Source organism: Xenopus tropicalis, chromosome 9, assembly GCF_000004195.4.
Source record: "Xenopus tropicalis strain Nigerian chromosome 9, UCB_Xtro_10.0, whole genome shotgun sequence".
In the NCBI taxonomy this organism is placed as follows: Eukaryota; Metazoa; Chordata; class Amphibia; order Anura; family Pipidae; genus Xenopus; species Xenopus tropicalis.
The window spans coordinates 28082666-28110083 of NC_030685.2; the positions used below are offsets into that span (position 1 = coordinate 28082666).

Consider the following 27418-nt stretch of genomic DNA (forward strand, 5'->3'; position numbering starts at 1 on the left):
TGCTCAGTAAACATACATCAGCTTAGATAGCAGAAACTTTGGGGCCCCATACAAATGACTTATATGGGCCCCCATAAACACAAGTGCGCAGTACCAAAATTTTGGCCATGCCTCTTGTGCGTGCAAAATAAACAGCTGCTGTTGTTCTATAATAAGCAGTTCATATAAAGAGTTCCATTAATTAATGCACTAATTAACGGTCAGTTCATTGGGGGTCAGTGGAGTGGAAAACAGTCCCTGTGGTATTCTTCCTCCTCCGCTAAACACTGGCGATGTCAGGCATGGTATTGGCCTGTTAGTGCACAAATGGGGTTTTCATGCAGATATCTACTCCCCATGTCTGCACGCAGCCCAATGCAGTGCCTCTCAGTGCACAGGGGCGTAACCACAGAGGAAGCAGACCCTGCGGTTGCAGGGGGGCCAGTAAAGCCCACATTACTGAGCAGCTTAAATATATCTTAGTAGATCAGGTAATTACCATGTTTTGGGGCCCTAAATTAAATTTGCTGTGGGCCCCAGCAACATCTAGTTACACCACTGTCATTGCAGATACAGGTCTGAACAGATGAAAGCAGATAAGTTGGTATAAACACAGGCAGAGAAATAGCCTTGTGGGGCATTTGCCTATGGCAATTGTTCTACCCTTCTTCCTACAAATTTGGCAACTGTTTAAGTCTATGGATGGCTCTGACATAGAAGCTCATGTTCATGAGTAAACAAATGTATACTGATACATACATGCTGATATGTGTGCCTGGGCTGAGCAACACATGCCACATAAAAATTAACTGATTTAAACCTCTATGTAAAATTGGGTATATTTTCCCTTCAATAGATAATTTCTCTTTCTTTGAGTTGTTTGTGATTCATGCTCAGTTAACCTTGTCTGCACCTGTGTGGTTGCCTGTAGCAACCAATCACACTGCTGCTTTTATTTTGTAACATGCAGTAGACTGTTCCATGCAAACTGCTGATTGGTTGCTATTGGCAACTGCAGTTATGTAATAAATCAACCCATAAAAGACCTAAGAATTAATTTACAAAGGAGTGTGGTGTTTTGATGGCTGGAGCTGGCAGGCACAGGGGTGCTTTTGGAATGACGCAAGGTAATAACTTCACCTTAGTCAGCAGTGCTGTAGGGGTGCCAAGCCTCCGATCAGACATCACTCCCAAATAAGAGAGCAGCAACACTCTATGCTAGTGAACCTGGCACACCCCCAATCAATGGAGAGAGTAGGGATGCAGGGAGTAGTAGCAGATTCAGGACTGTAGGGAAGGTTATCCATTTAATGTAAATCCCTTATTCCATGCAGATTCACTCAACATGACACCAGGATAAAGTCCAGGTCCACGATAAAAAAAGTTTTATTTTGTTGACTGTATTGGTTTAATACTAAAGCCATGAACAAGTTTACTTGGTTACTGGAGTGCAGCACAGTTGTTTGGAACACTACAGTGTTGCAGCCTTTGAGCCTGTTCTGACTATCTTTCTAGTAATGGTCCTGGGTGTGGTTTAATCCTGGTATCCTGGTAGCCCAACATAAACACACAGGCTGTTCAGGACATACTATAGAAAGCCAGGAGGATGAGGCACGGTCTGACACTGCTACACCGGCCATAAAACAGGAGACTGAGTCAGCGCCTCACAGCTCTTCTTTTCTGCCTTGTGAACTTGGCATGCCTTCCGGCACTACTGGCTTGGTGCGACGCACGCTGCTGGCATGTTTCTGGAGAAACGCCTCGACTTCCCCATCATCGAATTGCTGTGCCTGTTAAAAACAAATAGGGGACAAAGATGTCACACACTAAAATACACATACAGCTGCAATGTTGGACTTTTAGTAGGACTTGAACCATATTTTTATTGCCTGCCCCTTTAAATGTGTTCTTATAGTTTTAATAGCCGTATTGATCTTGGACATCTCTAATCTTATAAAAACCCGAAGTGGATTCTCCAGTGGGACAAATGCAAAGCAGACATGTAGGCTATTCTACACATTATATGACCAGAGGACCACCATATGTAGTTTGCTTGATGTGGGTAGGTACCCTGGGTTTAAAACATGATAAGCATGTTAGGGTCACTTACCCTAGTAGCCAGGGGTATATTGATGAGAGTCTGGAAAGTGAATAATAAAGGGGTTGTTTGTCTACATCATACCAAAAGTGATTATTAAGGCAATGATATTCCAAAACATTTGCAACTGAGTTATATGATGTGTGATTTTTAAGTTATTTAGCTTTTAGTTCAGCAGCTCTCCAGTTTGGAATTTCAGCAGCTATCTAGTTGCTAGGGTCTTGTTTACCTTAACAACCAAGTAGTGGTTTGAATGAGAAACAGGAATATGAATAGGAAAGGGACTGAATAGAAAGATAAGAAATAAAAAAGTAAAAATAATAATAATAAAATTGTAAACTCACAGAGCAACAGGGTCAGGGAACTCTATTTGAAAGCTAGAAAGGTGTAGAAGGCAAATCATTTAAAAAAAAAAATCATACAACATGACATTCTATAACATATTAAAAGTTAACTTACAGATGAACCACCCCTTTAAAGGGGACTCATCCTTTGCTGGTATTTTGATAGAATTGACTGGTATTAGTATAGGGCTCAGTGAAACGGTGAGCATTCTCATCTATTGATACCATGGTTTCTGGAAAGTATTATCCAAAAAGTGTGTAGTTGCATAGTGACAATGCAGGTCCCTTGTGTGATGCACCGGGGTCCCTGAGGGGCTCGGTTGCTACTATGTATAGAGTTTGGTAATGAGTATGAAGCTCATTGTCCCCATGAAGTGTTATGTGTGATGTTAGGGCAAGTTATATTTGATATGATTTGCAGTATCCAGTAGAATATAGGCTTTGCTTGTGCAATGACTGTTGAAAGAATCAGCCAGGCAGTGTACTAGAACTGTATATTTTGGTTCATTTGGGTGCGTGAGTGCTCCAGTTCCCTGCGCTAAATATAGCTCACTGTTAATAAGCTGATTCCTTCACTCACAGTAGATATCTGGCTTCATTTGTTCCATGTCCCTACACTACAAATCCGGTGAATATGTTTCAGACTGCAGGCTTAATCTGTGCTCCCAACAGAGCAGACAGAGAGCTGAAAGTGATGGGATAAGAGACAGATGTCACAGCCATTACAAGTACTAATCTTCTCATGTCCAGCGCTTTTGCCAGATTATACTCAGAGACTCCGTTCATTATTTCCCCAGAATCGTGCTGTAATACACTCCCCTGCTCAGTATCAGGGTGGGACTGGCAAAGCCCACCACAAACTCTAAAGCTGCCCATACATGCACCGATAAACAAGTTTACTATGATTTCTGGACTGTGTGCAGGGTCGGACTGGGGGGTACAGGGCCCACCGGGGCTGCTGACCCAGGGGCCCTGCAGGTGCCCCTGCCGGCCGAGTCCCCCACACCCTCTAGAGGCCCCCACTGCACCCCCTTACCCCCCACAGGGGCCCCCATAGCAGACAATTAGATGTTTGTGTTAAAACAGGGTAGGATTTATTTTTAAAAAGGTTATTATGGTATTTTAGTTATTTAGCTTTTTGTTCAGCAGCTCTCCAGTTTGGAATTTCAGCAATTATCTGGTTGCTATGGTCTTCTTTACCTTAGCAATCAGGCAGCCATTTAAACAAGAGACTGGAATATGAATAGGAATAAAAGTGACAATAATAAAATTATAAGCTCACAGAGCAATAGTTTTTTGGTTCCTGGGACCAGTGACCCCCATCTGAAAGCTGGAAAGATGTAGAAGTAGGAAGGCAAATAATTGAAAAAACAGCAAAAAAATAAATAATGAAGTTGAATTGCAAAGTTGCTAGGAATAGGAAATTCTATAACATACTAAAACTTAATATAATGTCCATTTAATTACTCTATAGTCATCTGTTCACTTCTCTTTTAAATTTGCATAAGCATATTCTGTAGCCCTTTACAGGGATTACACACCATTCACATCAGTCCCTGGCCCAGTGGAACAGTGTATCTAATATCCCTGTCACATTCATACTCTTCTTTGGTCTTCATCAAGCAATATGTAATCTACCTGTATGGTTTTGGAATGTGTGAGGAAACCCATGAATTGCCTGGGAGAACATACTCTTGCAGTGCCCTGGATGAAACTGAGGAACTCAGGAACCCAGTACCACAAGGCAGCAATGCTATCCAATGTGCAATCCACTTCAATCACATTGCATCATGGGATGACATAGTAGCTCAGGTTGATCCCATTTCCAGCAGTACCACCTCTAGACTTGTTATTTTAACAACAATATGCGTCAATGAGAAAGTAAAGAGTATATGCAGTTTGAGTTTGTGGAGGAAGAAAAGTAAATAAGTATATTGCCAACATATGTGAATAAGGACATTTGTGCATCAATGTTGTGGAAAATAGACTGCAAGCCTATATAGAGACACAGGCAGCTGCTGTAACATGGTCACGAACACTTCTATAAGAAAGAATCCAACACATAATAACAGTATTTGACTGTACCTTAAATGTCTCTCTCTTGATTCCGGTGCAAGCCTTTGTATAAATGTGGCATATGGTACCCTCCAGGGCATCTTCTTTCTCTTTTAGAAAGGCATCTTCAAATTTATCTCCATATGTATCTATGACAGATACACGAGAAGTATTTTATAGATACAAGCATACACTCCACCATTCTGTCATTTGTATTTCCACTCACAACAGTTATATTTTGTTGTTTCTTTAAAAACAAAACATGATACATTACTTTGGCGGGTTCTGGCCCAGACTGGCAATTTGTTGATTTGGGCAAATGCCGAGGGGTTGGTGTATAGGCTATACATATAGCATTGGTCTTATTAGTAGCTAGCTTTAAAAAAATGGCCATGCCTTTATTTTGTACACTCACCAAGTAAATGATTACAGGCAACTCCAGCTTTGTCAGTAGAGATACTCTCCTTTTCAAACGTGAGAGCATTACACACCTTTGTGGCCTGGCTTTTGATCTTTGTCCCACTATTCTCACTAGTCGGAGTGCTCAGAGATTTTTTCAGTTCTGAAAGACACGCAATTCAAGGTTGAGAGGTGTGCTGAGGAGCAAATGGCTGTACATGAAAGAAGGATAAAGCTCACCTCGAACTGTTGCTAAGCAGCTTTCACAATACATTCCTGGGAAGAAGAAAAAAAAAGAGCAAATAAGGTTGGAATGTAATGATTTATTAAATGCCTTTGAATGGTTTAGCATTTATACTAAAATAAAAAAACTGGCCAGCAAACTGGCAAATGAGGTTCACTGTTGAGGCTTTTTGGGATTTTTGTATCTGAAACAACGGCTTATTTTGCATCTTAGCTCAGTTACAGATGCCCCCCAATTTCAATCTTGTGCTTGGGCAGCCAATGGTTTCTCCAGCATGGTGGGGGGCTAACATAACTCTTTCTATGTCTGAGCAATGCAGTGATTGGCTTCCCATACCCTATTGTCCTTTTGGGAGATGACTATTAGGACTTGTCCATCACTAATTTGTGACATAGACCGAGCCAATTAATGTGGAGCTCCATTAAGCATGTAATAATAAAGTTAATTGCTTTTAGCCAATTTAAATGAGACTGTATTTATTATTATGTGCATGCTACATTAGGAGGATAATGCTACTGTATTCGTCCCCTTTAACAACTTCTGTGCTTTAAAACAAGACTGTGTTTACATTATAAACAGCTGGAAATATTTTCGCCCACTTTCTGTAAACTGCTATGTCGGGCAGTCCACTGGGATGAGCCATTGACGTTAGTTATGAAATAGATTGTGCATTTCCTTGCTGATGTCTATAATGTCTTTTTCCAGTATTTTATATATTTGCATCATATGTAGCAAGATTTCCAGAAAGATGGCTGCACCTATATGTGTATTATACAGGGCTCTGCACCTATATGTGTGCTATACAGGGCTCTGCACCTATATGTGGGCTATACAGGGCTCTGCACCTATATGTGTGCTATACAGGGCTCTGCACCTATCTGTGTGCTATACAGGGCTCTGCACCTATATATGTGTGCTATACAGGGCTCTGCACCTATATGTGTGCTATACAGGGCTCTGCACCTATATGTGGGCTATACAGGGCTCTGCACCTATATGTGTGCTATACAGGGCTCTGCACCTATGTGTGTGCTATACAGGGCTCTGCACCTATATGTGTGCTATACAGGGCTCTGCACCTATGTGTGTGCTATACAGGGCTCTGCACCTATCTGTGTGCTATACAGGGCTCTGCACCTATCTGTGTGCTATACAGGGCTCTGCAGCTATGTGTGTGCTATACAGGGCTCTGCACCTATGTGTGTGCTATACAGGGCTCTGCACCTATGTGTGGGCTATACAGGGCTCTGCACCTATGTGTGTGCTATACAGGGCTCTGCACCTATGTGTGTGCTATACAGGGCTCTGCACCTATGTGTGTGCTATACAGGGCTCTGCACCTATATGTGGGCTATACAGGGCTCTGCACCTATATGTGTGCTATACAGGGCTCTGCACCTATATATGTGTGATATACAGGGCTCTGCACCTATATGTGTGCTATACAGGGCTCTGCACCTATATGTGTGCTATACAGGGCTCTGCACCTATATATGTGTGCTATACAGGGCTCTGCACCTATATGTGTGCTATACAGGGCTCTGCACCTATATGTGGGCTATACAGGGCTCTGCACCTATGTGTGTGCTATACAGGGCTCTGCACCTATGTGTGTGCTATACAGGGCTCTGCACCTATATGTGGGCTATACAGGGCTCTGCACCTATATGTGTACTATACAGGGCTCTGCACCTATGTGTGTGCTATACAGGGCTCTGCACCTATATGTGTGCTATACAGGGCTCTGCACCTATATGTGTGCGACACAGGGATCTGCACCTATATGTGTGCTATACAGGGCTCTGCACCTATATGTGGGCTATACAGGGCTCTGCACCTATATGTGTACTATACAGGGCTCTGCACTTATCTGTGTGCTATACAGGGCTCTGCACCTATATGTGTACTATATAGGCAATACAGGAATAGCAAACAACATGGCTGTCACTATGCAGACAAAGTTAATCTAATAAGCTTGGCAAGAGAGAGATGGGCATAACAGAGCAAGGGCAGTAAGGATCTGGGCATGACCTACAACGTAACATGCAAAACATTTTTAAAAATATATTTTTTATGGCTCTATTTTAGTAATTTGTCAAGGTTTTTAAAGGTTGTGAAATGAATCATAACACAATTGATGGCCCATGGAAGAAGAAGGGGATCTTGAGGTGGCAAAGCTACAACTATTAGAAGAGTCAGTAACCCATTCATAAAAGCCTAAGGGAAATAAAGCAAAAGAAAAATGGAGAGGTAGTTAGATGATAGATTAGATAGATAGATAGATAGATAGATAGATAGATAGATAGATAGATAGATGATAGATAGATAGATAGATGTGTAGTAAATATTTACATTAGACAAATATATGGGAGATATGGAAACAGAAGGTGTCTCTATATGCTAAATGCATTGTTTCTATCTAATTACTAAACATTTCATGTGTTCCCAGTAAATCTGTCTGAACTATTGATCTCATTAGCTAAAATGCTTTTTTTCTGTGCATGCTAAACTGGAAGAATGTATGAGCAACTTCACAGTGAGCTTAACAAATGATTTCTAGAACATTGCAGTTAATATATTTTACCCCCTCTGCACTTGCCAGTTTTGTGCTTTCACGACACAAGTGCAGCTTAGCTGACAGGTTTCAGCTACTGTAGGAGATAATGGGTTGGTATGTGCACGACTGACCAAACCAAGGTGAAGGCTCAGAATAGAAATAGGTTAACACCTGTTATTTCCCAGAGTATGTTTCCTTCTCTATCCACCCTGGTACAGACCAGCAGGGATAACTAGGACCACTGATCACATACCATACTAGGTGATGGGAGACACCACATGGCAAAATGCATGTAAAAAAAGCAGTAAGGGTCATAACAAGAATATACAAATTCAGATATATACTATACCAAACAGTGGCAAGGTGCACTAGGATGCACCTTGCCACTGTTTGGTATAGTATATATCTGAATTTGTTATGTGTTATGTTTTGAAAGAATCTTTGAGCCATTAAAATGTGGTTTTATTTTCACTGAATTATCTGTTGTTATGTGTATATTGGTTCAGGGCCTATCAGTGTATATAAAATGTGATTTCCTTTCCTAATTTATATTGTTGCAAGTACTAACTAGGGTACCAACGTTTCTTTAGCTCTAGTAAATCATCCAAGCCAATCACTGGATAGCATTGGCTAGTCTGCCTGTATACAGATGTCCAGGTTTTATAGATGCACAGATGAATGTACCAGCCATGTCATGAAATATATGAAATGATTGAAAAAGATTATTTGCTCACTAGCCGGTTACCCAGATATGGATTCTAAGATTAGGCTTTCTGAAATCAAAATTATTAAATAATGTAGCTGCTACTTTAATATATGAGCATATTTTACCTTACTTTAGAGAAGCGTTATATAAATATGCAGCCTTGATCCTTTTTCTCCTAACAGGAGCACTAGCCAGGGGCCCCCCCAGTGAAACAGATCAGGTGCTTCTGTTAGGAGAAAACTGCAACAGTCTGTGGAAAAAACTCACTAAACACTGCGCTGGCATTTTATGTACCATCCTACTAATGCCCCAGCATCCCTTGTGAAAATACCTGTTTGCGCATGCGCAGTAAAGTAAACCTGGAAGATATACACATGCACAGATTGCCAGCCCCAAAGGATTAAAATGCGAGCGCAGCACATAGCTTTTCCATGGGCCGTTGCAGTTTTCTCCTAACAGAAGTACCAGCACAAGAAAAAGCTTAGCGATCTATTTAACTTATTTTGCACCTCCAGTAAAAGAGAATTTAAATGTCCTTTAATGTAATAAATATAATCCCCTGTATTGTTTAAAAATGTAATCCCCTGTACTGTTCACACATTTTAGTTTCTGCATTGTTCACCCCCTGCTTTGTTCACACCTCAGGCTCAGGCTGTAATCACCCACATTGTTCCCCTGTTCACACCTCAGACAGCAGTAGAAATCCACAAATAAACCTTGCACACTATAAAAAGAACATATACTGAGGTGGTACTGCAATTAAAAAGTTTCTTAATATATAGTTATTGTGCAGACTGTAGGAGCAGTGCCAGCATTGTGTCACTGTATGCTACCTGTGTGTGCCATACCCTGCCTGACCTATGCTGCCTGTGTGTGCCATACACACAGGCAGCATAGGACAGGCAGAGTATGGCACACACAGGCAGCATAGGGCAGGCAGAGTATGGCACACAGGCAGCATAGGGCAGGCAGAGTATGGCACACAGGCAGCATAGGGCAGGCAGAGTATGGCACACACAGACAGCATAGGGAAGGCAGAGTATAGCACACACAGGCAGCATAGGGCAGGCAGAGTATGGCACACACAGGCAGGGTAGGGAAGGCAGAGTATAGCACACACAGGCAGCATAGGGCAGGCAGGGTAGGGAAGGCAGAGTATGGCACACATCCAGGGTAGGGAAAGCAGAGTATGGCAGGTTTTTGCTGTACTACCACCATTAATATGGGTATGGTCATGCAATAACATGGGTGTGGTTTCAAGTGGGTGTGGATTAAAAAGGGGAGTGGTCAAAACTGGCTTCCATTATCAGCCCTCCACCATGTAGGCCGGAAAATTCCGGCCCCGGTACCACAGAAGTTGGACAGCGCTCATCTTAAAGATACTAAAGGAGGCATATTGTGTAAAAAAAAACAAGTATGTGCCAGCACATTATACTCTCTTAAATTAGAAGGAATGTGCTTTAAAAAGTATTGTTTTGTTCATATACAGGTAAGGGATCACTTATTCGGAAACCCATTATCCAGAAAGATCTGAATTATGGAAAGCCTGTCTCCCATAGACTCCATTTTAATCAAATAATCCAGATTTTTAAAATTGATTTCCTTTTTAAAAATAAAACATTGTATTTGATCCCAACTAAGATATAATTAATCCTTACTGGATGCAAAATAATCCTGTTGGGTTTAATTAATATTTTATTGATTTTTTAGTAGACTTAAGATATGACGATCCAAATTACAGAAAGACCACTTATCCGGAATACGCTTGGTCCCGAGTATTCTGGATAATGGGTCCCCACTAGTTCCACCCATCTGTTCCACTTCCTGCTGCCTCCTTTCCCAGGCTGTGGCAGCACTCAGGCCACTGCACTGTAGGATAGAAACCAGCTAGGCTGACCTCATAGGGAACTGAAGCCTGTCTTTGCTTTTGTGACTGCAAAGCTGTGATTGGCTGTCCCCCTCCTATTGTGCTTCTGGCAGGCGCCATTGGAACATGCCCACTCCTCCTTTTTAATATTTGGAATTCTTGCCTTCTCAGTGGGGCGTGTACAAGAGAAAAACAAGTTATTCCTTTCTAAAGGTTAAACCAGTCTGCACATCTTGACCACGTTAGACAAAAACATTTTTAGTGCGGGTCAAAATCATAAATATTTTGTCAAAGCAAGAAATCACATGACTATAGAACTTTTCTATTCACAAGGCAATAGGAGTAGCATGAAATCTGAGAATGTCTGTCCTAATTCTCAAATCCCCATCTTGTATACAACCTCCTGTAATCTTCCTCCTGTAAATCTGTTTCTGCTGTAGCTGGGGGAGGTGAAGAAATAGTTTTGCAACAGGTAGAAGTTCTAGTCGTTTTATTCATTTCACTGGGTGGCCTAGAATTGTTATCAAAGCTCATTTAGGGTTGGTTATGCTTAAACCCCACATTTTGAAACATGATGATGTAATTGTTGTACATTTCTTTTAGAATCTTTGCCTTTGTATTATGACTCTTTTTAATGCAAAAACTTCCAAGGCTATCTAGTTATTAGGTGACCAGTAGGCAATAACTGTTGCCCACAGGGGGAAGAGGGCCCTGCTAGCTTAGTAGTATTATTACTAATGGCAGCCCTGATTATATTCACCTGTTGTCGATTTGTCCTAAAAAAACACATTTGAGTGTTTTTACTCATATCCTGGCACTACCTTTGTATTCTTCTTAAGCCCCATGACACAAAACGTGTATTGTTCGTTGGTGTTTTCAGCTAGCAAGGAAGCACCCAAACATGGTCAGCAGCCTGTCATTTACATTAATGGAATTTGCCCAATGCTAGTGTTGGAAAGAGGATGCCAGAAACCAGATAAATTGTGAGCCTACATTATTATTGTTAATATAATTTTATTTAGCCGCCCTCTCCATCATCCTTCATTCTGACATTCAAACAAATGACTAGGTGCTACCAGATAGCCCAAAGGCTAACCACAGGGCTACAGAATCAAATGGAAATCATTCAAACTCCAAAAGAATGAACACTTACTGCATAATATCTTCCTAGCATGCCATTGTCTGCATCATACTAAAACTATCCTGTAATGTGACTTTTTTTTTTAAGTGAACCTGCTTGGCCAAAGCAACATAGCGACTTAATTTATAGCCAGATGCAAACCCATCCCTCAGCTGCAGACCTCCATAGATGTGCAGTTTCCTTTCAAGTAGTAATTAACCGTAGTTAATAGTAAAATTCTTGGTATATTTTAGAGCTTGTCTGAACAATGTGGGGGAATTTCAAAATTCAGCCCCTGGCAATTTTGACCAAAGATGCAAATAATAGTCTTAAAAACTCATACTTTTTTTTTTCTTGAACCGTTGACTTGACATGAAAAGTAATGTGTCACTTACTGCGATCAACTCCAGGTGGAAGCTCGACATCTGCCCAGGCTGCAAAGACAAAGCTCCATAAAACTGCCAGCAATGCACCATTCATTGCTCCGTACTAAATAAATTATATCCTAGAAATAAAAAATTTGTTAAGAAAAATGAATTTCCAAGTTGCAGAGACAACTTCTAGTGTTTGAGATGGCGAAATCTGAACCTTTCACTCTTAAAGGTCTCCTACAAACACTACTAACAGAACTCCACCTTAGTTAACTCTCCATGGTAACTGTGACTCCAGCTTACAGGGCTTAGAAACAACATTGCTTGGGTGACAGTGTATGGAATGAGGAACGCTCACTTTTAGAACTGGTTTGTCATACCTGGTTACAGGTTATTTAATTTAAATACGGGCTCATTCATCCTCTCAAGGTGGTGGGGCGGGGGGTAGTAGTTCAAGGTGCCCACTCTTGCCACCCCTGCCCCCCCCCCCAGATTGGAATGCAAATTTTTGCATCTGCTTGGTTTATATGAACCTGGCACAAGATTTTATTACTATTCATATTGCACATAGCACTTTACAGAGGTTATGCCACTATCACATTCACACACATTTTGGGCAGTTTTTTCAGGAGCCCATGAACCTGCCTGTATGTTTTTGAAATGTGGGAGGAAAGCCACGGGAACACAGAGAGAACATATGTACTCCTTGAGTTTCCACCTCACCCATTTAATATCAGCCACATATTGATTCCACATCCTGCTTGCCTGGTTAGCGTTAGGTTAATTTAGTTGCATACTGCATTGCTGCACATGAATCAGTTCAATCTGAGGCATGCATCTAAATTTATTCAATATGTTGCTGGTATTAAAGGGGTGAGGTGGCAGACCACTGTGCAAGTTGCAAATAGTATTTGCAGACTGATGGAGGCATCCTTAGATGTGCTAATGCTCGCAGCATATGAATTGCCAAGTCAGTACAGCAGTGATCCCCAACCAGTGGCTCAGGGGCAACATATTGCTCCCCATCCCCTTGGATGTTGCTCTCAGTGCCCCCAAACCAGGTAGTTATTTTTGAATTCCTGACTTGGGAGCAAGTTTTGGTTGAATAAAAACAAGATCAGAGATAAAAATAAAATCAGAGATCTGTGGCAATTCAGAGAAGAGCACGGCAGAGCAGTTTGTGTCTGCATTCTTTACCCACCCTGCTTGCTCTTTGTTAATGACCGCCTGTGATTTTAACAGCTCTGTTATAAACTCCAAATTCTATAATATTCTATATCTGGACTCTTTAGAAAGCAAAGGCAATTTGCAGGATGCTCTTATTGTAGTGTTTAATGGTCACCAGAGCCAGGCTAACAGGTACTTGTGCCCTAGGCAAAGATGCCTACATATTCGACAGTCCCACTCACCACCCCTTCCTCTTGTCACAACCCTCCCTATTCACTACCCACTCAATTTCCATAATTTCTGTACTATGCAGTGTGTGCACTTCTTTATTACCTTGCACTGCTGTATACGACAGAAAATATAAATATTCAGCACTAACTAATAATTATTATGACCTTACTGGCCAGCTCCTATGCACTCTTCATTATGGTAGGCATCGGGGGCACATGCCTAGCCACAACCCTCCCCTTTCCAAGTTTCCATTTTAGCTCAAGTGCCAAATTTTGGAAAATTCACTAAATGTGTCCTGCCTTATATAAGTACAACATACTGCCTGCCTCCCTCTTGTGCAGCACCTGGTGGCTGTATGAAGAAGGCACACATTCTGCATGACAAGACAAAATAGTTGGATTCAGTGAATGCTAGGAATAGCTTATTGCTGTGGGAGCTGCTGTTTAAACCTTTGCCTTGAGAGGCTGTTTCCATGCATTCTGGGAAAAATTCAAAGAATGTGAAGGGCTGTGTAAGGAGAGAGCAACAAACAAAGGGGAAAAACACAGGATTTATGTGATTGTTTTGACTGAATATGCAAAACTAAGAAACAAATCAACAGAAAAATGTGATGCCTATTTCAATTAAATGTACTTTTAAAATTAAAATACAATGCCACACACTGTTGGTTTTGTTTAACTCTTTTGTCTAATTTCCCCCTTTAAAGTTAAACATTTGCCCCCACCCAAGCAGCAACTTTTATATATTGGGTGCATCCTGCCCGCATGTGTTATGTCCTGGTCATATCTCAAAAAGTATTTTTCGAATCCATGACATAGGCCTACTAGACCTCGGCCTCTTGACTGTCACGGTAAGCACTAGGTATAATATATTATTCCTAATCCAGTTCTTTGTTGGATTATGTTGTATTATACTTTTAAGACCTGTATTCAGTCTCATGCTGATAGCAGAAGATCCCTCAGTTTTCAGGTTCCTATTTGTAGGGGATCTCCAAAATTGGGCTCCCTAGGATGGTTCCCCTGGTACAGGCTCCCAAGGGTGGTTTGGGAGGTAGTTGGTTAACAGGGAGTATCCCTGCAGTTTTAGTTAGCAGCCATTGGGTGGTGCATTAGATTATATAAGGGAATGCAGCCATGTGCTGCCAGGTCTTTCTGCCTGGGACCCCCTCTGGATAGAGGTTAATGACAGGCTGGTGCTTAGACAGCAGATTGAGGAAATAGCTCACTCTAGGAGTGGGAGATAGGTCATCTAGTTGGGCAGACATCGCCCCTACAGGAGATTTAATGGGATTAAGATCCCCCAGCACTCATAGCTGGAGTCAGGGCACTAAGTGTTAAGATCAGGAGGTTCCTGGTGGGTGCTCGGGCGAGAGTACCGGGGTGAGGTCTCAAGGGAGTGTCTGCCTGGCGGGAGTACCGGGGGGGGGGGAACTCCCAAGGAGGGTCACCTGGCGGGAAGTACCGAGAGTAGGCCGCAGGAGAAGGGATCTCCATAGGAACTGAGTGTCACCTGATTCACCATTGTAATCCTGTAGAGCCTGCCTGTGTGTCTGCAAATAAACATAATCACCTGGTTCATCATCACACCAGTGTGCTGTCTCTTACTCCAAGGAGGATCCTCACTGCTCGGTAAGGAGCTACCCCAAAGGGAAGGGGCAAGGTACCGGGAGTGCTGGAAGTCCCTAAGCAGAAGTACAATATCAAGTTCTCAGGGAGGGGAGTTACAGTTTAATCTGTCCCTATCCTGGGTGGAGGCACGCCAAACAGCAAAGTAACATCTGTCCCCCATAGTAAGCGGGGCTCAGGGATCCTGTTAGCGCCAAAAGTAGCAGCAGGTAGCAGCACTGCCAACTAAAGTGGGCTACATATTTATCAAGGAACTTGGTGAATCGGGTTGCTGCAGCAGGAACCTGGAAACTGCAAAACTCACTTTCTGAAGTCTCTTCTCTCCTGGATTCTACAAAGAAATAAAAAAGGTGTTTCAAGCACTCAGGCGCTATGTTAGTGATGGAGCAAGGAGGGGATTTGGAATTATTACTAATGGATTGGAGGGGGCATGTCTGTACTAAAAGTCAAAACAGGCACTGGCATTAAGGTATGCAAACAGCCCCCTTCAGGTCCGATAAACAGTGAGTGTCTATGGAATCTCACAGCAGCCCCTCTGGCATTCACCCATCAGTAACCCTATGGTTATATCCAACTGTGCCCCATACTTCTCTGCACGTGGCAAAAAATACCAGCCTTTCTATATTTTTATGTTTTTTCCCTATTAATAACATTGGAATTAAGCAACAATTTTACCAGCTAGGCCAGTAAAATAGCCAGGTGGCAATCCTAGCAACAAAATTAGCATTACTGTCATGCTTTTGGAGATACCCTCCTGCTCTAAAGCAGAGAGGACATAAATGCAAGCCTGTTACCAAGCTAAGGCTTATGGCCATGGACACTTAGCCAGTGAAGAATATGCCCCAAGTACCTGTAAGAGGCCTAATGCCTTTAAGAGGCACGTCATTCTTACACATGGTTGTATGGGCTCAAGGCTTGGGTTTGTGGTTTCCTGGTTTAGCTTAGCTTGGTAACAGGACATAAATGCAAGCCTGTTACCAAGCTAAGGCCTATGGCCATGGACACTTAGCCAGTGAAGAATATGCCCCAAGTACCTGTAAGAGGCCTAATGCCTTTAAGAGGCACGTCATTCTTACACATGGTCGTATGGGCTCAAGGCTTGGGTTTGTGGTTTCCTGGTTTGGTTTCCATATTGTGGCGCAGGTGAGGGAGGTTCAGTTAGTGGCTTTGGTATGACACTCACATTTAAATATGCCTGGGGAGAATGTGAATAAAACAGGACATATAATAAACTAGAAGTGTTGGGTAATATTAATGATATAACTCCTTGAGAAAATAATAGACAACAATTAATGTATCAACCAGAGTGTTGTAACAATATACACTGCTCAAAAAAATAAAGGGTACACAAAAATAAGACATCCTAGATCTGAATGAATGAAATATTCTTATTAAATACTTCGTTCTTTACATAGTTGAATGTGCTGACAACAAAATCACACAAAAGTTATCAATGGAAATCAAATTTATCAACCCATGGAGGTCTGGATTTGGAGTCATAATCAAAATTAAAGTGGAAAAAAACATTACAGGCTGATCCAACTTTGATGTAATGTCCTTAAAGCAAGTCAAAATGAGGCTCAGTAGTGTATGTGGCCCCCACGTGCCTGTATGACCTCCTTACAACGCCTGGGCATGCTCCTGATGAGGTGGTGGATGATCTCCTGAGGGATCTCCTCCCAGACCTGGACTAAAGCATCCACCAACTCCTGGACAGTCTGAAGTACAACGTAGCGTTGGTGGATGGAGCGAGACATGATGTCCCTGATGTGCTCGAATGGATTCAGGTCTGGGGAACGGGCAGGACAGTCCATAGCATCAATGCCTTTGTCTTGCAGGAACTGCTGACACACTCCAGCCACATGAGGTCTAGCATTGTTTGCATTAGGAGGAACCCAGGGCCAACCGCACCAGCATATGGTCTCACAAGGGGTCTGAGGATCTCATCTCGGTTACTAATGGCAGTCAGGCTACCTGGTGAGCACATGGAAGGCTGTGCGGCCCCCCAAAAAATGCTACCCCACACCATTACTGACCCACTGCCAAACCGGTCATGCTAGAGGATGTTGCAGGCAGCAGAATGTTCTCCACGGCGTCTCCAGACTCTGTCACGTCTGTCACATGTGCTCAGTGTGAACCTGCTTTCATCTGTGAAGAGCACAGGGCGCCAGTGGTGAATTTGCCAATCTTGGTCCTCTCTGGCAAATGCCAAACGTCCTCCACGGTGTTGGGCTGTAAGCACAACCCCCACCTGTGGATGTCGGGCCCTCATACCACCCTCATGGAGTCTGTTTCTGACCGTTTGAGCAGACACATGCACATTTGTGGCCCGCTGGAGGTCATTTTGCAGGGCTCTGGCAGTGCTCCCCCTGTTCCTCCTTGCACAAAGGCAGAGGTAGTGGTCCTGCAGCTGGGTTGTTGCCCTCCTACGGCCTCCTCCACGTCTCCTGATGTACTGGCCTGTCTCCTGGTAGCGCCTCCATGCTCTGGACACTACGCTGATAGACACAGCAAACCTTTTTGCTACAGCTCACATTGATGTGCCATCCTGGATGAGCTGCACTACCTGAGCCATTTGTGTTAGTGCTTGCCCAGGCATTATAGGGAGGTCATACAGGCACGTGGAGGCCACACACACTACTGAGCCTCATTTTGACTTGTTTTAAAGACATTACATCAAAGTTTGATCAGCCTGCAGTGCTTTTTCCACTTTAATTTTGAGTGTGACCCCAAATCCAGACCTCCATGGGTTGATAAATTTGATTTCCATTGATAATTTTTGTGTGATTTTGTTGTCAGCACATTCAACTATGTAAAGAACGAAGTATTTAATAAGAATATTTCATTCATTCAGATCTAGGATGTATTGTTTTTGTGTTCCCTTTATTTTGAGAAGTATATATATATATATATATATATATATATATATACACACACATACAGTCTAACTAAGTCAGAGGGACTATTGGTAGGTATGTATAAAGCATAGAACAGGTGGCAGTCATTAACAGAAAGCTCTAATAGTAGTGGTTCTGACTTGTTATTAGAATCTGTGGAGTAACTATTTCATAGTATCATAAAAAATCCCATCTTCACAGAGTATTCCTAAAATAAGGAGCGTGGAAGAAAATTCCACTTAAATGGATCTAGCACAATACAGCAAACACTTCAGATTCACTGTGGAAAAGGTGGGAAATTCTAATCCCATCAGTCTCTGTCAGTTAATCACTTCACTTAATTGTGAATGACTGAGTGATTTGTGCATTTCTCAGCAGTGTGACCCATGTAGGCTTCTGTAGCCAAGGTGAGATAAGCTTTTTAAACAGAGGCTGTGCGCCAATATACTTACCCCAGTAGAAGCGCCATTGTAGTGCGAAACGTGAGTCAGGTTCTACATCACCACGCCACCCCACTATTAGATGCAGGCGAGTATGACCTAGTGGCTTGTTATTTTTCAATGTCCTGCCTGATTCTGGGCATTTGGTTTTGTTTGCTGTATTGCACTACTATGCCTATGTGGGGGCTCTTTATATAAGAATTATTCTATTATTTTCACAAGGAGTTATATCATTTTCTTATGAGCCCCCCACCTTAAGTATACTAGTAAGTTATAAACAAACATTAGTTAAAGGTGTGGCAATATAGGGATGTGCTTTTATGTTATGTATTTGGTAATTTTAACGATATATCCAACCTGCAATCCCAAAAAACAGGGGTTACCGGGATAAAGAAAACAGGACGTGGTGTTTGTTGGTTTCGGTATGTACATTGGAAAGGGGCGAAGTTGGCAGCTTTCCAGCTGAGATTTGAACTGTGACTGTTGGAGGGAATGGTGGGAGTTGTTCCACCAAAGCTAGTGGGTTTCTGTATTATGGACTCCTCCCAACAGACACTTAGAATGCAATTCCTGTATAGCCAGGGGCCCCTGTTGGGTTGTGGAAAATATAGTCACCACTAAATCCATGTTGATTGAACATGTTTACAGTGGGGTGTATTATAATGGTGGAATCTGCCATTTATGATGTTGCAGTAACTGCTGAAGGGGCAGGGAGAGTATAGGTGCTGTTTATGGCACTATGGGAAAATGTTATCCAATATCACTGTGTATTTCCACTAAACCCCATTTAAATGGCACAGGCATGGGATGCTGAACAGTTTTTATTTTGATTTAGTACTTAAAGGAAAGTAATAGGCCAACAAAACCATATTTTTTTTTTTGTGCAAACTTTGTGTTTCCTACTCCCTTTTCCCTTTATATTTAACGTCTTATAAGGCTACAGTTACTACTTCCATTTACCTGGCTCAGTACTTAGTCCTAGCCAGAGTTATGCTTTTTGGCAGGGTACTCTTGTGTGCTGGAAACCTGTACCCTGAGGGCAGTGCCTTTGGAATGTGTTTTGTCAGACAATAGGCACAGGCTACGAGTCACACCCTCTTGTAGCCAACTAACTATATGTGAGTTATTATAGAGTAACATGCAAAAGATTATCCCCAGCTAATGTCGGTTCCTATACCTTAGGAGCTGCACACCTGAATTTTTATGCTTTTGTATTATTGATGGTGTTTAAAATGGGAGTCAAAATAGGGATGTAAAAGAGGTGCCCTCTCCTTTTGATTTCCCAGGATAGGGCTGCATGACTTAAAGGGGTGGTTCACCTTTAAGTTACTCTTTAGTATCTAGAATTACCAGTTCTTAGCAACTTTTCAATTGGTCATTTTTTATTTATTTTTTTTTTATTTTTGAATTTGCTTTCTGATTTTACTGACCTTCCAGCTTTCAAAGGTGGGTCACTGACCCCGGCAGCCAAAAAAGATGACTCTTTGAGGCTACAATTATATTGTTATTGTTACTTTATCTTTCTATTCAGATTTGGGATCACTCATTCCCTTAGTGTGTCAATGCTAAATCTGAACCTAGGAGAAAAGCTGGTCTCCCATTCCGCAGCAAGTCACTTGAGTGCGCACTGGCATCATATAGCAGAAGTGAGTAAATAGAAATGGAAGGCAGCCAACAAATACCAGGAGATTAAGGGTGAATGGCAGTACAGGCTGAAGTATAGGAGGGGGTTTGTGGGGTTGGCAAAACAGTTGGTTAAACAGTGCTCGCACATATGGATTATAGGTGATTTGCTGGTAAAAAATAAAAAAAAAAATAAAAAAATAAAAAAAAAAAAATATATATATATATATATATATATATTTTTTTTTTTTTTTTTTTTTTTTTAATAAATTGCAAAAATGTGCTTAATGAGAGGTTAATTGTTAATTAATGCTAGTTTATCAAAGTTGAGCAAGCATTGCTCTGCACAGAAAGAAACAGAAGGTTAACTGGTAAACTGCAGCCAGAATTGGTTATATGATTTCTGTTATTAAAAGGCACACACCCTTGTCTGGTGGCAGTTCTTGTTATTTTGTTGCAGCTTAATAGCTGCAATTTAGGCTGGTGGCTTTTAGGCTGTCAGGTATACTTGAAGAAATAGAACTGCTGCATAATTCCTTAAATGTCATGTTACTAACTCCTGCCTACTTGCCTATACAGAACATGTGACTTCAGTAGAAGTGAGTGAATGAGAGGACCACTGCTGATCCACGCAGTGGAATCTGTTTTACACTAGTCAGTGCAACTGCTAACATACCAGACAATTTTGCCTTACTGTATTACAAAACATGGCCTGACCCCTGCACAAGGTATTTTCCTAGGGATAATGAGGAATAGAGACTGCTGGTTCCATCGCTGCTCTATCCTGGATGGTACTGTGTGTTTATCAGAAGTTTGTGTGTGTTGGAGTGAGATCTCAGGCTCTGCTTGTAATAAAGAAACAAGATTTGCTGCCAACACTGCCGTTTCTTCCAAAATTAATTTTTTCAAAGTTTATGAATCTGTTATTTTCTAATGCAGTTGCATGCTTTTAGTGGTGGTCTAACAAGTAAGTTAACACTTCCCCCAGGCGTTGTTGGCTTTTCCTTTTGTCTGAATTCAGTGGTCAGCAAACAGATGATCCCTACTTTGTCTCACAACATGCAAGTGGCAGTATAAAGATGTGAGGTTCTATCGGGGCAAGGGACTGTTATTGTGTATTTATCAAGTGGCAACAGTTTCCACACTGCTGTTAAATGCCCCTATAAATATAAATTTTAAATTCCTAGTACTTCTCCAGAGTTATACCGTGGTATTCTAGATTTGAAACAACAAACAAAAACGAATACCCTAATAATGGGGGAAGAATACATTCTTGTGTGTATGTTAACTGAAAATTTTCTAGAGCTGTGGAGTCTGTACATAAATCCTTAACTTTGACTCTGACTCAATGGCACTACCATCTCCACAAATCCAACTCCACAGCCCTGGCAGGGCAATGGAGTCCGTACATAAATCCTTCAACTCCGGCTCATTAGTTTATGGGACCACCGACTCCAACTCCGACTCCAGGTACCCAAAATTGCTTCCGACTCCACAGCCCTGAAATTGTCAGTGGTTTTAAAGTTATCTATTAATGTTATCCCCACAAAGCTCTCTTAATTGCAGACTTATAATGAATCCTGCAAAGCAATGTGGGATTTGGAGTCTTGGTAGGAGAAGCCCTACTCTTACATTGTTTTAACAATCAGGGCAAGCCATGGAGATATTTGAAAGAGACAGTCAAATGCTGCTTGAAATAGCAATTACGTTTTCAAGTAACCTTAATTAAAAATGTTAAATCCTTTTAATTTATATTGACAAATAGCTTAGAAATACATTTTCTTTTATCGCACAGTTTGTCTTTCATTATTTGGGAGGTTTCACTTTTTGATGATTTTACTGGTGCTTTTTTTTTTTTTTTTTTTTTACTGCAATTAAATAACTAAAGCATGTAAAGTCTTGCTGCAAAGCTACCAGCTTTTGGTGTAGCCATCTACTCCGTGCTTGCTGCACCAGGACCACAAGCCGCTGATGGCTCACCTTGGATATGACTAAGATACAGTGCTTGCAGCTGGGCATAAAGGGTACATATGTATGTATTACCATCCTGTAAATCAGACATTCTTATGCACCTTATTTTACATAAGCCCAACTAAGTGACCTCATGTCAAAAAGGATTTTATTTTTCCTTTAACCTATGTACAGGTTGGCCTTCATTATGCAAAAATGTGTGAATTGATACCCTTTGTATTACTGAGTAAAGCACGGTAGCACTGCATCATAAACATGTATTTCATTACATTTCTGAAGGCACGTTCCTTTTAATTACTTTAATTTGAAATCATGTTTGTAATAGTTTGGTGCTTAGCAGCATGTTTCAGGTTTATAATTGTGCATGAGTAATAGAAGAATCATGAGATCGCAGGATGTTCCCCTGACTTGCCATATGTACCCACATGATCAGACAAAATTGGTCAAACTGGCCAAATCTGATCATGTATGGCTAGTTTAAGTCTGTGAGTGACTGGCTAGCATGCAGAACCACCAACATTATACGTTTCTGTTTACCTTGGTAAAGGAACTTGCAGTTGGGCAAAAGGGATATATGGAAATCCTACTCCTTAATATCTTGCTAAAGGAAAAATTGTCTGGTGTTATTGCCAGTATCTCTGTGTGTGTGTTAAGGTGGCCATACACGGGCAGATTTAAAGTGATACTGGCACCAAAACTACTTTCAAAATATTAATGTACATGAAATTTTACTTATAGGTCCTATAGGTCATGTCCGCTTTTGTAAGGTTTCTAAACCTGACTGTCCCTTCTCAACCTGTCAGTTATAACTTCCTGCTGCAGAAATATGACAGCCCCCTCATAAAGAAATATGGGGGATCATATATGTAATGTAAAAGCAATAGGCGACTACTATTAAGGCAAAATTATAAATAGCATGCATAGATGGTGTTACATAAGATTAAAAAAATGTTTAATTTCTGGTGTCCGTATCTCTTTAAGTTGCCAATTGGAGTCCTTTAGACAGATTCAGCAGTTTATCTGTCCGTGTATGGGGTGCGGATGGGCAAGTTTTAACTTGTTTGGCCCTAGGGCCGAACTATTGAATTAGCCCAAAATTGTCCACCTTAGATTGGCATATCAGGTAAGGTTGCCAAACGATCTCTGTGTGTATGGCCACCTTTACTTTAGTGTGCAAATGCTAAAATTGTCATTATGGAAAGTGTGTGTGTGTATACAAGTAGCACTAAATGAAAAGAATTTCAATAGATTATATATGTATATATTTACAGACATCATCCTGGATGCTGGGTTTTTTTCTGGCCAGATCTGTTTGCCCTGCACAATTTCTGCTTGCCTATTTTCAGTGCTCCCCTGCATTCCCCATATTTGCTTCATTTTCCCCAGAATAGCTTTCCCACAGAGCGAGAGAGTATAGATGAACCTCCGGAAGCCTTTGCATTGCTATCTCTGAATACCAGCTGTTTAGATAAGTCTCTGGTGCAGTGTTGCCATACTGCTGCAACCCTTCTCATTTCAAACTACACACACGTGTATCCCTGTGATAATCTCCATTGGTTTATATTTAGCCTTTCCACATTGTCCCCTTATGAGTCTGGCCCTGTGTGCTTCCCAGACAGGATAAACGAGTAGCTTAGCTTTATGACTTTGTCTTTTGCATGGGCAAATTTGTGTTAATATATTGTATTTCCATAGAAAGGCTTTGTGTTACTTTGTAGGCTGCTTTTTCTTTCATGGAGGTAGTATTTTGATTTTCCATGTGTTAATAGAAATCTTTGAGTGCTCTGCAGGATGTGAGGTTAAATGAATGCACTGGCTGTTATTCTATATATGTGTGTGTGAGAGAGCTAGGAATGCAGGGCTCTGCATAGCAAAGTGCACTCTAACAATAGCAGAGAGCTGCAGCCTGTCTGTGGGCATATTTCTCTCTGGTGTAGAATGTATGTACATGGTTAAATAACTGGGCGGGCTCCCATTCCTGTTATCCAATGAATTTAAAGCCCGCTTGAGACTGACAGCAGGAGCTGTGGAGTGGGTGGATCGGATTAGACTGATCCTTCAGGCTTTGTTGAGGCGAAGAAGCCATTTTGGGATCTTGCAGCAGTGTGGAATAGATAACACTGCCCACTTCCAAACTTCTCCATTGGAAACCGCTCCGGCGCCTCATGAACGCACCTGGGATATAGCAGATACTGCTCCTCTGTGGGAACATGACCAGCAGCGGGATGTTAGAGACATAGGTTTGATTGCTTGTTGGCCCTTCCATTCAGAGCGACGTGACGAGCTGTTTGTCCAGATTGATCTAAGCAAGTTATTAATAGTTCCCCGCTCCTCGGTTGCTATGCTGGTTGTATAGTAATGCCCTATAGGGTTTGCATTATACGAGCCTTAGTGCTGCTCCATGTGTGAGTGAGAGTGGCCTCTGTCATGTGGAGCCCATTCAGCAGCTGCTTTAAAGTAATAGGCACCTTGTGTCTCCAGTGTATGTGCTTTGGTTTTGTTTTTACACAATATTGTGTGTGTGTGTGTGTGTGTATAACTCAGTGTGTCCTTGTGTGTGTGTGTGTGTGTGTGTGGCACTTTTCTCTCCCACCTTAGCAATAGTTTTATCAAGGAAACATTTGGTGTTTACCAAAACTCCTCCAAAGCAGGGCAGGATTAATTGGCACAAACATGGGTTTACTGTTGCCCAGGGCATGCCAGCCAAAGCCTGAGCCTGTTATATTCACCGATCCTTCTACCTACAGAATTACAGAGGTGCATTTGTAATGATTTCTAAACTGTTCCTTGGGCAATGTAAACTTTAGCATGGAGCAATTCCCTTCTGGGCAATGATTCCCCCCCTTCCTCTGAATGGAAGTGACAGGGAGATACACAGGCTGAGTAACCCTTTGCCTGCCAGCTCCTCAGTACATTGTAACGACACCTGTCGGTGCTACACTTTGGGATGTAGTTGTGTTTGCCTGTTTGTTCCCCGCTTGTATTTTTCATGCAACAGTGTTTCTTACCTTAACCTGTTTGATCAGCAGCCCCTAAGGGGGAAGATACATGGAGCTCCTAGTAGCAGCTACTTTTTACCGCTACAAAAACTCAATGCTGATCATTTACCGTTAATTGTGTCTACGTGTGTTTTAGCAAAGGGAATTCTCTATTTTGGGTCTCAGCCATACACTACAGTGATGGTTACATGTCTGTGCCTAAGCCAGGTTAAGTGCTGTTCATGGGTGATTAGTAACTGAAATATTGAATTGCACAGAAATCAAGAAAATAGTGTAAAAATACAAACAGTAAAATTTTGTAGCAGGGGATTTTAGATTTATTTAGCAGAGCTTGTGGAAGCTGGTGAGCAAGTTCTTTATCAGTTTTAAGTATAAATAAGCAAGTGGGAGGTAACAGACAAGCCATGTGGTCAGGGATTGCACGCTGTTCCTTTATTGTATGGCATGGCTGAATGTCACAAATGTCAAGGGAGGCTCTCAAGGGTTAGTGCAGTTTGTGTTTGTTTATCCCCCCCCTTCTTTTCCCACTGAGACCAATGCACTGGATGGTGGAATGCCTTGGGTACCAATTGCCTTACAGTTTCTTTTCAACACTTTTTTCATGATTATTTTTCAGTTTATCCATATTTACAGTGTAAATCTAGCAGTTCTAAGGTATTTATAAGCAGGTATGTGGCCCATTTTATTGTTTTGGATAAATAGTGAAGACGATAGAATTCTAGCAGTGTATAATGTATATTTAGCAGTACTGTAGCAGAAGCAACTTGTTGTATATGTAACAAATTGATACAATAAGTATAATGCAGACATGCACTAAAGAATCAGAAAAAGAAATGTGGAAGAGTGCATAGTTTCAACCCTGCAGTTGGCAGCGAGATGCCAGTTCCCTTTGTTACGCCTGACCAATAGCCTACCACAGAGTAGCTTTACTGATCATCATCACCATCATCTTCAGTGGACTTTACAGTCTTCTAAGTCAACAAAAGCAAATGCTGTTGTACAAAGAAAGTTGGGCTATGATCTAAATTCTGTAGTGTGCATAACCCCGTTGCCCATATTGGCTAGCTGATGCCACCCCAAGTCTACAGTAAATTTGCACAGGATGAATATGAGTATATGGTGGCACGACGAAACAGACATGTAATGCACCCGACACAGTCCTTACTACAAACACACAATGGTTCATATGCATTTTTGTTGCCCATTATATACTGGACTGGCATGTCTTACCTGCATTTTATGTCAGAGGCATCATAGTACAAGGGTGGGTTAGTCAGAAAATAAACTATTTCAGATACCTTACAATGGTTCAAGGGCATTCTTGTTTCTTTCTGTCCAGTCATTTTTACTGTGTTTCTTGGCAGCAAAAACATACATCAGCTACATTTATATCCCTTGTGCATTCTGCTATAGCCCTGCAGTCTTTCCTGTCCTTTTCTTTCCACTGTGTGCTGCTTTGTTTGGTGTAGAGGTGAAATCTGTGTTGGCATCTGGCAAAGTAGTTTCTTCTTTTTGCATTTTGCATAATGGAAATATTGTCATTTTAAGCAACTTTCTTTAAATATGTCAGGTGTTTTAAAGCTATTGGTAAATGTAATTGCATTAGAAAGCACTATTTGTGCTGTTAAAAAATGTACGTGAGTGTTTGCAACTGCAATAAGGATCACTTGTCCATTATAACACACACGTGGGCTACATGCCTGTAATGGGAAGCCTGCCTATCTGTGTTTGCTTTAAGTCTGCTGTCCTCCATACTATCTTGTTTGGCCTGTGCAGAGCGAGGGAAACAGGAGTGTTCAGTTGTGAAATGCTAATGACTAATGACTAAGGCATTGACTAAGGCAGCGGCTGCCTGCATGATCATTCTGTACCCATCCCTCCCAGGCTGGACTTACTTGTTCTTGTGAAAGCTACAAACTGGCGGCATGCAGCTTACAGGTTTATGGCTTTTTGTTTATAAAACCTTTCTCTCTTTTTACATTAGCCAAAAGCAGGTTGAACATGTGCCTAAAACAATCCCAAAGGAAAGAGGAAAGAAACACACTATTTTCAAATTTGTGACAAGTTGCCAGCGTCTTGGTGACTCAGATTTTGTTTTGGGATGGGTGTGCCACTTTATTCCTGCCGGGGAGCTTGTGTTTCACATAAACTGGATACTACAATGAGCGAACAGTGTGAATAATCAAGCAGCTCTGTTTGCTTTTATACAGGCTGTACAGAAGTATGGTTGGCTGTGTAGTACGTGCCCTTTGTCACTAATACAATAGTTCAAACATCGGCTCTTTGTCAGGACAAGGCTCATCTTGTCAAAGGTTTCCGACAGGCCTATTTGCACTGTAGCATTTAAACAACCAGCATAGAAAGCCATAATAGCTTTGAATGTTTTATGCAGAATGCTCCAGTGACTCAATATCATCATCATCCTCATCATCATCAAGTAATAATTCCTTTCCATTATACTTGCAGTATGATCTAGAACGGTGAGAATGGATTATTCCCATCTTCATACCTATGCTCCCCCTCAGTGTCTGCCAGATAACACTGGGTATACCTATGCTCTCAGGTGAGAATCCATGCTTTCAGCTGAACACCATCTTGTCATTTATCAGACGTAAATTGAACATAATAATAAGTTAAGTAACAAAATGTAACAATTAAATAGTAGCCACAAATGGGCAATTTCTGGTATATTGGTATATTATGGGCAGCAGCTATGATTTGACCC

The 27418-nt window shown here is 41.5% G+C and overlaps 2 protein-coding genes across 16 annotated transcripts in view; one reads left to right on the forward strand and one right to left on the reverse strand.

Annotated features, from left to right (window-relative positions):
* Positions 1-1336: 1336 nt before the first annotated feature.
* On the reverse strand, positions 1337-12072 carry LOC100494072. The gene is made up of 6 exons (XM_002941808.5): positions 12005-12072; positions 11765-11874; positions 5116-5151; positions 4892-5038; positions 4507-4625; positions 1337-1769 (listed from the first exon to the last, which is right to left on the reverse strand). The coding sequence occupies exons 2-6, from the start codon at positions 11847-11849 to the stop codon at positions 1644-1646; spliced, it is 513 nt and encodes a 170-aa protein (XP_002941854.1). The 5' UTR covers positions 11850-11874; positions 12005-12072; the 3' UTR covers positions 1337-1643.
* Positions 12073-18012: 5940 nt separating this feature from the next.
* sun1 (Sad1 and UNC84 domain containing 1) overlaps positions 18013-27418 on the forward strand; it is a 34893-nt gene continuing 25487 nt past the window's right edge. For 4 of the 15 annotated variants that reach the window (XM_002941806.5, XM_031893689.1, XM_031893692.1 and 1 more), the window contains exons 1-2: positions 23737-23934; positions 27160-27256. In XM_002941806.5, the coding sequence (XP_002941852.3) occupies positions 27180-27256 (77 nt within the window). In that variant the 5' untranslated portion in view covers positions 23737-23934; positions 27160-27179. Of the gene's footprint in view, positions 18189-23736; positions 24001-27159; positions 27257-27418 lie in introns of those variants that run through there. The other 11 variants (XM_031893690.1, XM_031893691.1, XM_031893695.1 and 8 more) reach the window with 7 other exon arrangements.